This window comes from Hesperophylax consimilis, chromosome 13, assembly GCF_061612785.1.
Source record: "Hesperophylax consimilis isolate HC1 chromosome 13, BYU_Hcon_1.0, whole genome shotgun sequence".
NCBI classification, from domain to species: Eukaryota; Metazoa; Arthropoda; class Insecta; order Trichoptera; family Limnephilidae; genus Hesperophylax; species Hesperophylax consimilis.
In genome coordinates, this window is record NC_142848.1 from 9528207 (window position 1) to 9542935 (window position 14729).

At 33.8% G+C, this 14729-nt stretch overlaps 1 protein-coding gene across 1 annotated transcript in view; it reads left to right on the forward strand.

Annotated features, from left to right (window-relative positions):
- Positions 1-14729, forward strand: part of LOC149418403 (limbic system-associated membrane protein-like) — a 128889-nt gene that overhangs the window by 71773 nt on the left and 42387 nt on the right. Inside the window, exons 3-4 of the mRNA XM_089638476.1 lie at positions 1252-1418; positions 13122-13202. Of these exons, the coding sequence (XP_089494602.1) occupies positions 1252-1418; positions 13122-13202 (248 nt within the window). The remainder of the gene's footprint in view (positions 1-1251; positions 1419-13121; positions 13203-14729) is intronic.

Consider the following 14729-nt stretch of genomic DNA (forward strand, 5'->3'; position numbering starts at 1 on the left):
TTGCCTAATATATGACGGAGTTAATAAGCTTAGAATAAAAACGACTATTTAATCACTAGTACTTTGATTTGATATTGACTCATAAAAATTAATGAATTATCGAAAATAAGGACACTGTTAAAAAAGGTGTAAAAAATTTAATGATTTTTTTTTCTTGCTCTGATTGTCGCACTAAAATTTACTTTTAATTTTAGTAATATTTTTTTGCAACGCAACTGGCTGCTAAGACGGTTTTTGATAGGACCCCTAATTATTCCTTGCATAATCTTGGCTCAAGGCCGACTATAGTACAAGCCTAGGCGCGTGACAACTAAATTACGCAGTCTATACTATCGCTAACTAAACTTCTATGTTTAAAATAGTCTAAACAACACACAAATCAGCAGTAATATAGAATATCAACAATCGCCGCCATTTGTTTATTTCGACGAACATAAAATCGTGTAAAATTTATAAATAAAATTAAAAACGAACAAAAAAATTTTGCGTCACATCATAAATTCGTATTTGAAATCGCTATGGAAAGTTTATTTGTAACTTCGCTAGATCAGCGCCCTTAAGGTCATTTTTCACGAAAACGGCGCTATATAAATTAGCCAAATATTATTATTATCTCAGTGGAGGTTTGTGTGGTTAAAAAGTGAGGAGGCACAATAAAAAATATTCTGTATATATTAAGTATTAGTCTAGATCAACCTAACCATCCCTAGAAAAAAAAAACACAGTTAACTATAAACTACGTGAAACTAAAATAATATTGTTTTATAAAGCGTATAATGTTGGATGAAGTTATTTGTTTTATTACTAGACACGGACTGAAAGATATAATAATAGAAGGATGGATTCAAGATTAACCCCCGACAGTTGCAAATTCACAATAATTAATAAACAATAGCCGTACTTCGTAGGCACTGCCGCGTACATCAAAAGAAGCAAAAAAAATCTTTGTCACTAGAGCTAATCTCAAATGCGGTTCTATCAAGGAAGTGTTATGTAATGCATTGTTTGAGGCATGCCTCAAAATAAACAACGCGCGACCATGTCACCTACCGTTCCGCGTGACTTTCCTACCCCCCTCCGCCCACATTAAATCAGCGGCTCCCGGAGGCGGACACTATCTCTGCCTCACTAGTGTAAATTATTGTACTGCGTTATGTAGTAGCTGGGCGACCGGAAATCCACTGTGTGATCTGTGAAACGCCCTATTATTAACAGACCATTTTGAAGAAATAATTAATATGTTTGTTTCAGATGAAGTGGGGCGAGAAGGCGACTGGCAGCAACTGTGGTACAACGGGTTCGAGGAGTACCAGCGCCTGGAGCCCGCGCTGGACAACAATACGGTGACCAATGTTACGGCGCAGTTGGGCGCTACCGCCTTCTTGCACTGCCCCGTCAGACACAAGGCGGACCGAGGGGTGAGTCGATCACTTTACTACAAAACTTCATATCATTTCTGTTACAACTTTTTATTGATTACTTGCTTAAGTCCCCGGCGTTGCCCGGAATTTACACAGAGTTATTCGATTTGAAGTTAGTTTTTGTAGAAAACTTAGATTTGTAGAAAAAATCGAATAGTAAAATAAAACGTTTTTACTAAAATTCATCAATTTTTAAATGTCTTTAAAAATTTAAAAACAAAAAATTGTTTGACTGTGGATTGAACCTTCCTACCCAGGAACCGGATTAGACAACTCCACCAACCTCGCCAAATGCCGATCGGATACGACCGACGTTTATTTCTTATATAAACTGCTATAATATCATCCCATTGCAGTGAAATGCGTATATCGTGTGGTCACTGCCAAATGTTGGTAACTACAATTTTTTTTTGTTTTGTGAGTTAGCGATGATTTTGGTGTATATGTATTATTTTTTATGTCTGGAATAAGTTTGGATCCACTTATGTCGTTAAGGCGATGCACTACGTCGTGTAATATTTTAAATTGAGCCGCTATCAATAACAACCCTTACGTAGATGGCGATAAGGTTTGAATTCCCGCTTAACACCATCCGCCTATTTTGATTTATGCAAGAAAAAAACATTGCCAAAAAGTGCCTTTTATTTTATTTTGTGGAGGCATAAATATTCAATTTTTTTTCGATCATTTTATAAATAACTTAATTTTTCACATTATACAATAAAATCATAACCGAAAATGGGTTCGTATGTAGGAGATTTTGAACTTTAAAGCAATTTTCATAGGCCTTATACATTATTTTTTTCTGGGCTTATAAAAAGACTTATCGAAAAAATACTCGGTTGTTTCAAAGGCCAAGATGTATTCTACTCGCAGTATTTAATTAAAGCATCTGAAACATTTCTAGGCGACCAAATAATCAAACCAAAAACACATGATATTGCATTACTACGTATTAGTTACTGCTTATTTTATAAAAAACTTGTAACTTCAATTATTATAATTAATAGACAAGAAAAATATTGTTATATTACTTATAAAATAAAAACAAAATTCTAATCATTTTTTAAGAGTTAACATTAACATTATTTCCCAAAACCCTGACTTTATAATAAAGATCAAAATTTAATATAAAGTTTACTCCAAAATATGTTTTTGCAAGTTACCAACTTTTGACAGTAACCCCATGATATGTCAACGTGTGTGTACGTGATTCCCAACAAAATTTGATAAAATGCACTCTCTTCGATAAGGTCGATAAGGTCTCAGCTCGATCGAATTTCGGGAAGTGGGGTTATTTCCACTTCCAAGATTTGCATTTATTCGATACCGAAAACCAAAAAGAAATTCAAGTAGATGGGTTTAAAATCAGATCCACGCCGCCCATCATAGATACTCTTCTTTGTATAAACAGACTAATCAAAGTCCCCGGCGTTGCCCGGGCTTTACACAAAATTTTCCAAATCTAGCTTAGTCCCTAACCATCCTCTTATTTTGAAGGTTAAGAGTATAAAATTTCACCAATCTTTGAATAAATAGTGGATTAATTTGTATACGTGTTGTCCGCAACACACAAGTACCCGTATTTATATAAATAGATTAATTTGATTCAGTTATACTGTGAACAGTGAACGCATTATTTATAATCCCATAATTTTGATAAATAAAATTCATACATTCTGTTATTTTTACTCTTCGGATGGAAGAACGATTTAAAACATAGACTCATTCAAAAGGCTGCATTTATAATAGCATAAATGCAAATAATATTTTTTTATCTCATTCAATAGCTGAATCTTTTAATTACTGTCTGTGTGTCTATGGCGGGCGGCGTGGATTTGATTTTATACAAATCTACGGTTTTATTCCGATATCGATGAGGTTTACATTTAAGATATCAAAAAACCATCATCAGGCAAAATTTTGAAACTTCTTGATGAAATTTTGCATACTGTTATCGTGCGATTATATTCATGCTAACAATTTAAATAATTATTTATTTCACAAGATGAATGAAAAAAATGTTGGACATTCGAGATTTTTATTTAAAAAGACATCCTAACGTTGAATTTTGACTGGCAAAACTAGGGCACGCTTTATAGTACAAATTATTGTGCAATACCGTGCAATTTTATGTCAATGTTAAAATCAAACTCCGTGGCGCGCAGGATTCCACAGGAAGTCCCAAAAATAATCCTTCATCTAGAGAGCAGGAGCCTCGTTATCAGCTCTTTTCACATGAAATGCCAGCCTAGACGCAAGATGAGTAGAAATCATCCGATTTCCAATATGCAATGATGAAGTCTTCAGTTTCAAAATAATTGCGTAATTAGTGAGTGGATACATTGGTTCTCAATCAAGGGAGTGCCCACTGCTCTGGGCTATGATTAAATAATGGAGCTTGCTCCAATCTAAACACACAGGTTTGGGGATTCGATTGCAATTTTGGCAACCGTATTGTCCAAAAAAATTCCAGGGTTGGCAATCTGGTAAATACATAATGGTAAATCCGTCAATTCTGGAAGTGCCACACACCGAAACCATATATTTTAAAGGATTCAAACACCTTTTGATTCAAATCTTTTATAATAATTTGACATTCGAAATAAATGGGAAATTACTGTCTGCATCTGATTTCGAAAAACTTTGCATAAAATCCCAGCAACGCCGGGACTTCAGCTGGTAGCAAAGAAAACTTAAAAAAAACGAAAATATTTAATGAAACATCCAAATATGATAATATTGATAAATTTAATTTTGTCAAGCCCGTCCCGACAGCTTAGATTTACAACGGTTTGTTATATTGTTTTCAACATCGATTGTAAAAGATATAAAAAAAAATATATGTATACTATAATTTTTATATATATATGCTATGACTACATTAATATGTAAATTTAAAAAAGCGTTTTATTTTGTTAAGAATATTTAGTATTTTTCAAATATTTCTAAGAGTGGTTACATAAAAAACATTCACGTATTTTAATAGTGATATTTTTAAAAATAAAAAAACATAGTGTAGAAACCCGTTAAAATATAATTTATATTTGAAGAGACTTATTCACTGAAAACTTGCTAAATTATGATAAAATGTTAAAACTCCGCTTGGTAATTTTATACAAAAATTTATCTCCCATTAAACAATCATTATTATAACCCTGTTTCATATTTTGCTAAGATTGTAACGATTATAAAATATAATCGATTATAAAGGTAGGATCCGCCACCCGAATTCCGTCAGCCAACTCCGAACCTTGTCTAATAGTGTCGCCAGTTGTAAGATATCCAGTATCCACACCAAATAATAAAAATTAACGGGTACTTAATTTATCCCGTTACAAGATGTTCTTATTAAAGCTATCGTATACCGGCTTGATACTTTAAAACGAATTTGATTCTAAATAACGTACTGGATTTCGCGACGAAAAATATCTTTGTGTAATATAAACTTATGTTAGATTTAATTTTTTATGTTTTTTGGCGTCGTCAAGAGTCGAACAGATACACACTGACATTAATATAACGTATTTTGTAGATACCTACATAATATGGGTGTGGTCACCTTTTTAAAATGTGAAACCGGACAAGAGTCCCAACTACTCCCAATCGTCTGGAGACACTAAGATTATGGTGTGGGTGCACAATTGGGTTATGTTGTAAGACTGAAGGTAATGAGGAGGGGAAGGAGATGTGAAAGAGGAAGGTGCGGAAGTACTTGGTTATTCAGATCTGGTCACCAAACACGGCCAAAGCCATTTCAAGCAAGGCTTCAATTCTAAATGTTGGTTTTACACCATGGTGATAATGAGAGTACCTACTATACAGGGTGTCCGGAGGTAAAATGCGCTAACTTCAGGGGTGATTCTACTTTTTTTAGTTAAAAAGTTTTAATGAAGTTTTTTGGCAAGAAACTTGAATTTTTTGTAATTTGTAAATTTTGGGAAAATAATTATTATTACATGGAAAAATATTTTTGTACAGGAAAATAAACATTTGAATTTCGAAAAAACTTTTATTTCTTCTGTCATGTAGAATCACCTTTCGAATTAAGCGCACTTTACCCCCCGGCCACCCTGTATATATTATTTAAAAACTTTTGAATTGTGAAATTATGGAAATTAATCAAATAAAATTTACCTGTCCACACCAGGATTTAAATCCACGGCCGCCGGAGTGCTACCATTCGACCACAGTTCGTTTTTACTTCGATTTCACAATAACTTATAAAAGCCATTAATTGTTCCGAAATATCAAGAAGTATCTAACGAAACAACCAGTTCTTTAAAATTAGCAGTATAGACAATTAGAAGCTGTAACTAAAAATATTCTTCAATTATTTAATTTTATGACCGTTTTTCTTTGGTACCACTGCCAGAAACACCGAACAAGCCAACTAATTAAATATAATTATGCTTAACCAATATTAATTAAATATTGATGATTGAAATGTAAGAAAGGGCTTATTTCTTGGACCGGAAATAAAACTTTAAAATTTCGTTTTAATAACCGCCTTATTTGCTTCAAAGCATTTCAGTGAATAAATTCTTTCTCGGTTTTCTAAAAGCCTTTTAAAAACGTTAAAAAAACAATGCCCAATTTTATGAAACTCACGACATGCTTTGAAAGTAGGTCTCGCATTGCATGTCTACGTAAAATTATTGTGACATTCTTTCAAATATAAAGGCTCCTTTGTTTCAAATAAATTATTTTCTATTTTGATAGAAGTACACGACGATTTATGGATTATTTTTTGTTGAATTTTTTTTAAAGATTATTATTTATAGATTAGTGTTTTTATTTTTTATTCTTCAATATAGACGTCCGCTACACCACCAAACCAGTTTGTCAACAGGTCATGTTCACAATTTTAATTATATAACGAGAAGCCACAATCAAACAGATATAGAAGAATAAGATTTTAATGGACTATAATACAAAGACACACAATACATAGACAGATAGATATAAGACAGTCGACATACTCAATAAGCATTCACACCCTCAAAGGCATTTTTCATGTAATTACTTATATAATGAGATATATATAACGAGAAGCCACAATCAAACAGATACAGAAGAATAAAATTTTGATGGACTACAATACAAAGACACACAATATATAGACAGATAGATATAAGACAGTTGGCATACTAATAAGCATTCATACACTCAAAGGAATTTTGCACGTAATTAATTATATAACGAGACACATATAACGAGAAGCTACAATAAAATAGACACAGAAGCATAAAATTTTAAGGGACTACAATACAAAGACACACAATACATGGACAGATAGATATAAGATAGTCAACATACTCATAAGCATTCACACACTCAAAGGCATTTTGCATGTAATTAACACAGCAAATGTTTTCCCCTTGTTTGGACTAAATCTATGTAGATTACATTTTTTATTGTTAAGTACATATAAGAGATTGGTATTAGTGTAAGAGCTAACCAAATAGCGTTTAGTTGTCGTATATTGTAGATACCGAGTTTATAATAAATAAGGTGGGAACCTCAAGGTCGGGGTCCATATATTTCCAACCGCTTATTAATTAAGATATCGGAGTCCACTGTCGATCTATCACATTAAAATTATAAGTGTTTCGTTTGGCTGGGTTGTATTTAATAAGCAAGTTTGTAAAAAAAAACGGAGAAACAACAGCGATCACGTTTTCTTATGAATGAAAGAACCACGAAAGAGTCAAGCTAGCCCTACAAATAAATTGCTTTAAAAACCCACTTTTTCTCTTCCGTGAAGCGTGGGAGATCTAACTGTATTATATATTTTTAGGGTGAACTGCCTAGTTAAAAAAAAAACTGTTATGTAAAAATTGTAAAGTACCTATTTTAGATTATCAGCTACCTAAACTAGCATAATGCCCGAACAAAAATCAAAGAACGAATTCGAAATAATAATGTGTAAAAATATTTTTCTCGTTATCAATTAAAAGAAACCAAGAAAATACTATGTTGAAAAAAGAGCTTTACTAAAATTTGAATTATCCAAATATGTGATTATGCGCTGGTTTAAATGTATTATGAAATCAAAAGCAATGAAAAAGTATTAAGTTAAAATACATTCTGAGCAACTTTCATTTTACAATATTTCATTTTTGTGTTTGTTTGTTATGTATTACATAATGTTATTAAATGATATGTGATTTTACCTAACAAAAACCAAATAGTTCTGAATACTTTAAACATGCGTTGGCCCACTAAAAATGATAGAGTGCTAAATACTCTCAGTATGGTATTGGTGAAAGACCATCATCATTGAGAATCGAATCATTGCTTGAAATTTCTTTAACCGAGTTTGGTGACCAGATCTAAATAGCCAGGTACGTCCCCAATTTTCTTTTTACCATCTTCTTTCCCTTCGCATACTCTTCAGCCTCACAACATTTCGAAATTGGAGATGCCTTAGTTCCACTTGCTCCGGTTAGCAAATAGCTTCTGGGACTCTTGTGCGGTATACGCATAAAATAATGCTTTTAACAATATCCTAAAACAAGCTTTGGTAGCAGCTGTCAACTAACTATACCAAAAGGAAGATTTTATTGTTCGGTTACCTGTAAAACCTGAATGAATGTTCAGCGATACTTGATCCAACCTACGACTACTAACTATTCAAAACCGAAAAAATATTTCAGAGGAATCCAGCGTCAAAGAAAACACTAGATGATCCACACTTACGACACAATTTTCTTAAAATGAATGCTCAGTCTAATAGCGCGTAAACCGCGAGCCGAACCACGAACCACGCATGTTATGGCAATACGCCATATCTATAGATATAAACATATATAATATTGTCGTCCCTGTACCTACATTTTCTATTACCTCTCTATTGTCTCCATGGCTTAAAGTTTATACAACTTTGTAATTTGTATTTTGATTTAGTTATGCATGTAAATATTCTTTAAGTATCTGAATACATTTGTTTCGACACATGTGTACCCTAGTGAAACAGATGTCAAAAAAAAATCAAAAAACATTTGGATTATACATCCAAATGTTTTTTGCTCAAACAATTCATAGGCTTACATTTAACATTCTGTATTGTGGTTACTTCCCAAAGAATCATCGATGGCACAAGGCTGTAACTTAAAAAAGAGCTTCTGTAATGACAAAACATTGCAACATTAAATACAGCATTTTGCCACGAAAAGGCAGAAAACCCCACAAATGGGCTCTTTTGCCATTAAAAGGCAGTTGACGTAGGGGAATCGGTAGATTGCGCTCACGTTTGAACTACAGCGTATTGTCCTCACGTATCGGCGCTATATATGCTGTCCAAAAAAGCTAGTTGTGAGTTAAATGACTTTAAACCTTTTTTTTTATTTTCCTCGAAAAACTTATGGTAACGATTTCAAATTTGGTGAAAAGTTTGATTGAGAATTAATTTGAAATGTTTTAAAAAATATATATATATATATATATCATGAATTTCGTATATTTTTTAACAATGTTTTAAATTTAACCTTTCACCAAATTTTAAATTGTTACTATTCTTATTAAAATAATAAAATTATCTTTTAGGAGACAGAGCATATTTCCGTTACACGGGTGCATGAGAAAGGAACGAACGAACCGCGAACGGCAGTTCACGCCACGTTTCGTATTATTTAAGCTGTATAATATTATTTATCTTAACACTTTACTAATTCGTATAAATTAGAAATTATTGTAATGAAAATCAGTGGAAAATATATTTACTTTAAGGTTGCCGCCCACTATTTAAGATTTATTGCGATTTACACATAACATATGAAGAACACAAAAATGAGATGTGGGAGTGTTTTGTGATCAAAAAGTCATACTATTCTTTGCTTAGATTTTACATATAGAACTGTGTTTTATCATCATTACAAAATTTGAAATTTCATCACATGTGATGGCGATATATGATGTCAAGTGAGTGTAAAAGCGACAGAGCGCATGCTAATTATGCATGAATCAACAAGTGCTTCGCAACAATCAACCTGCCCTGATGATGAACATTGTAATGCTGTCTGAAACATTGGCTAACGAAGAAAGAAACGCAACACGCATCCAATTTTTCAACAAAATATAAATAGTACAAATCTGTTGCAAGATAGAGGAGAACACATCCGTAGATTCTTATGTCAATGAGGCTTCCTTTGTTTAATTTATACCAACATTGAGCTTCGAAACCCTCGTTGGTAATACAATATTACGAGCAATGGCTGCCTGCTAGATTAATAATACCTTGATGTTTTTGCCTTAAAAATTATTATTTACTTCACGGTATTAATTCTGGTACACGAGTAAAGTGAAATTAATAATCTACCCTTCACTCTCGCTGTGTTATTATACCGACAAAAAACTGAGCAAATGTTTACACATTTATGCAGAAGATACGGAACCCCAACAGGCCGCTGCCAAATGAACACTGCCAAATTGAATGATGATATTTTGACTGATGAGCGCGTGCGGATTTTTAAATACTCTTTACATATTATTGATAATGCTCACAAGTTATTAGTCTGTTAATTGACAGGGACATAATCAGAGTGAGATTAAATTATTGTGAAATTAGAGAAACTGACTATACTGGATGGTTTTAATACCGCGCTATGTCAAGTTTCAGGAAATATTTCAATGTACTGTAATTTAAAATGGTTAGAAAACAAAAGTATGTATATTCACCTGAAATGCGTACTAACCTTCATACCTTTTTCTTACAGTATTAGTGATAAAGTTTACCGTTTTTGAGTATCTTTATAGCGAATTTTGCCTTTGACACCACTCATATTTATCCACGCATTCCAATTCCAACACTATTCGGAAAATGGTTTACAAATTTTAAAAATATCTATTTTTTAAAGTCCATTAACGAAACGAACGTACACGAACGAAATAAAATCCATTGTTGACAGGTGGGCACAATGTTTTGTAATAGTTCAACTCTAAAAGGATGAAATTAAAAACAATCCGTATTGTGTGTTTACCCAATACCCGTTCGTTTCTCGTGAAACGAACACGAATTTGTCGATAACGTACCTAAATGGGGGCGAAAAGATTATTTCTACGTAGTAGGCCATTTATGTATTCACATGCGCGGGTGAAACAAAACTGTTTGACAAACTAGTACACAATGAGATGTGTTGTAGGGACATTGCGAGTTACCAGACCCGTACCAGCTTGCAGCAAAAGCTTTGTTAAAACCTATTTTGGCCGTTGTTTGATAGCTGCAATAAAAATAATGTTCACTTTCGATCGCCCTCACCTTTTTTCACGAAGGCTTTTTTGATCATCAAAGGTGCGCCGGAATATAAAGGTCGTGAAGGTATATTATTATTAATTGAGACTCCCTTTAGGAAAACGGATGTTATTATAATTATTTTTTATTTGATATATTATTGCATTATTTTTTGTGCAAGTTATAGCATTTTGATAGTAAATTTGAGAGATTAAAAATTTTTTTTCGGCATAATTTTTTTTTGTATGGCAATGGCGAGTTTCGTCAATTTAAAAACCATTTAATTCATAATATGTATAAGGCTTTATATGCTTAACAGCCGAAACCGGCAGGAAAAATGGCGAAAACTCTGTTTTATAACTTTCTCTCCCTCTCTCTCTTCGACATTTTGATTTAACGTCTAATGAATTATCTTACTTATAAAGCCAAAACAGTTTTAGCGTGATGTTAAGAAGATGCATCTGGACCACGGTGACTCCTTAAAAAATACTTTTTCACCTTTGAACTATCATGGTGTTGCCAATTAAATAAATTTCACCAATTGCATCGCCCTTCTTTTCTTTCAAAATTTATCGGAAATCGACCTATATTTTTTCAAAATATTTTTTATAAGTGCTAAATAGTTACTTAATAAAAGTGTTAATGAAATTACAATAAAGCTCTCAGAGCCAGAACCAAGTCTAGGTATTCAAGAGTATTTAAAAATTGCTTCGTTCTGTATTTTCGTGATGAAATTAAGAGAACAGAGGTTTATATAGAGCCAAAGAATACCCGAGTGACAGTGATTCCAGCGGCGAATCAGATATAAATGAGGATGGGGTGAATGTTACCCAATTTAGCATGGATGAGATAAAAAATATCGATTAAATGTTTGAAGAATGGAAAGGCTGTCTGTTACGATACTATTGCTGCTGAATATTTTAAAAAAGATAGCCGTATATTTCTCACATGGTTGTGCAATCTTTTTAACCAATGTTTAAAGGGGAGTTTCATGCCTTTAGATTGGAAAAGGGCTGTGATAATGCCGTTATACAAAAGTAAAGGGTCACGGATGGAATATTGAAATCTTAACAGGCTATTAGCGTTCTTAGCTCAGTTAGTGAGCTGTATCGTAAAATATTGATTGCAAGGGTAAGAAAGAAAACAAACGGATAACATATAGGATATGCAAGGTACTGGGGAAGAGGGTACATGGACCAGATCTTCTCATTGCGTATGCTCACTGAGAAGTTTCTCTCAAAAAACCAGAAACTTTTCTGTGGCTTTGTAGATCTACAAAAAGCATACGATCAAGCCGACAGGGAAAGCTATAGAAGGAGTTGACCAATTATGGAGTGAATACGAATCTCACTAAGGCAATTTCGTTTCCGTATGAGGGAAGCGTTGCATGTGTAAGGGTGAACGGTGGTTTTACGGGGTTGTTTGATATCACAAAATGTGTTAAACAATGCTGCATTATGTCACCGTAGTCATTCAATTTATACATGAATAATTGTATGCATAAATTGAGAGAGGCGGGATTGGGTGCGTGTTTGAGTAATCTGAAAGTATGTTGCCTGTTGTATGCTGATGATTCAGTGCGTATTGTTAACAGTACGTAAGATTTACAGTTTCTCGTGTCTAGGATGAACGAAGTATGTATGGAGAATGAGTTAATGATGAATGTTAGTAAGCTTAAAAGTGTTTGAAAGAGAGAGAGAGAGAGAGTATGAAAACAGTGTGCAATATAGTTGTGAATGACGAATACTTGGAGCAGGTGGATTAGTTTGTGTATTTCAGAAGTAAGTTTACAATATATGGGAAGGCTGACGGAAACATTGAAAGAAGGTTAAATGTATGTAACTCCATTAACGGAGGACTGGACGCAGTCGGCGCAAACAAAAAAATTACCAAAGAAGCGAAGTTAGCAGTCCACAATGAAGTGCTGGTATCTACCCTGATGTATAGAAGTGAGGCATGGAACTGGCAGAGAAAGGATGAAAGCAGACTGAATGCTGTAGAAATGAGATCCCTGAGGTAAATGTGTGGTAAAACCATGAATACTCGTGTAAGAAATTTGGAAATCTGCAAAGAGTGCAAGGCTGATGTAAGCGTAATGAGTAAGCTTAAGAAAGGGATGCTTAGAGGGTTTTGGCATGTAGAGCAAATGAGCGAAAAAAGGAGTGTAAGGAGAATATATGACGCAAATGTGAATGGTAGCAGAAGTCGGTGACGCCCGAGGAAGAAATGGCACGATCAAGTGAATCAGATACTTGAGTCGGGTCATGTCAAGAATCAGAATAAAAGAAGAGTATGTATGAGACGATGTATGAATGTGAATGACGCGAGGTGTTTGTGCCAAAACCGAGTTGTTTAGCATTCCGTCTTCTCTGCCTACCTTTGCAGGGAAAAAGCGTGATGGTTTGTTAGTTAGTATATAGAGCCGTTGGTTGCACTTACATTTTAATAATAATAATTTTTTGTTTCAGCAAATATCGTGGGTGCGCAGAAGAGATTGGCATATCCTGTCTTCCGGCATGTTCACCTTTACAAATGACGAACGATTCCAGGTGAGGGCTTTTCCACGAATGTATTTATATATAATTACCGTATAAACCATAATTGATTCACTTCCTTTGTTCCTTTGAATGTACGCAGGTAACTCATGACCCAGGTAGACTAATGTGAGTGATAATCACAATAAGTACTCTGCCCAAAAGCATAATATTATTTTTCCATTCCTCATGTAACATTTATTACATTTTTTAAGATTTATGTACTAATTTATAATAAGATTTTTATAAATTAATTCTCTCGTAAACTAGTATCGATTATCATACAAAGTCTTGCTGTCATTGATATTACTACTATTTATAATTTAGGAGACGGGTTTAAGTACCGCTGCCCTGGGAACCATTTACTGTATAGCCACAACCTCTGGCGTAGGTCACCCTAAGTGGTTCGCTACGTTTGGTGATATAGCAGGGTGTCCGGGTTGCACCAGTTGCATGGTGAGTCAGATCGAGAGAGGCTGGTTTGGGAAGAACCTTTCACCTCTCCAACTGGTCTTTCGACCCATCACCTTGCGCCACAGTGGAAAATATATATTTATATGTCCGTCACTCCTGGACGCACTAATCTCTAGCCTAACCTAACCTAATGTAACCTACCCAATCCTCATACCTTTTACCTTCTTTTAACTTCTTCTCCTTCCATTATTTAAAAAAGACCCTCCACACAGTTCCCCAAAGATGGCGTAGGCCCTGAGGGAAATTATTTTCTTCAAGGCCTCCCATGTGGGGTCACTATCACTGTACCATCCCAGAGAGGTATTTTTTTACTAACAGAGTAATACATATTCATAGAAGTAAGTAATAAAATCAATAATTGTACAGCAGACAGAGGGTTAATATTAAGAAAATTACAAATTAATAACAAAATATATATACCAACCGTCCAATGACGGTGTACAACAGTATGTTATTTCAAATGATCTGCATAAGGGTAAGTATATAATAATAATGATTTTTATTCCAGGATGTGACGAGGTAGGTGCAATCCCACACGTCCCATATGGATATACATATTTTTTGTAGGTACATAACACATGTTCCAAGCTGTTAATTAATACCTCCCTAATTAAGAATAACTCGCGTTAAGGGAGGGAGTGTTGTCTTGAGATTTTAACAATAAATAATTTTAGGAAAACTACCATACATATAAGCTTTGAAATTAAATGTACAGAATAGTATTGGGCGTTGACGATAATTCCATTCAACGCCAACGTCGTTATCGGTGGCGATTATCAACTGTTGAAAATAACGCCGACGTTAACGCAACTATAATTGTTAATCAACTTGTGTAATAGGGTGTATCGATTTTTAACTTTTTTTTTTGTTTTCAAATTCCAAGTTGAAAAAAAGTTGCTACTAGGTACCACAACTTACCACAAAAAATTTTGGATTTTTAAAAAAATGTTTAGGTCTCCCGCACAAGGCCCAAAGTTTTAATTTTTTTCATATAACTATTCCATATAACTATAACTATTTGAAATATGAGTAATGTTGTTCATGAAGTGCAAACTCTTAAACTTTTTA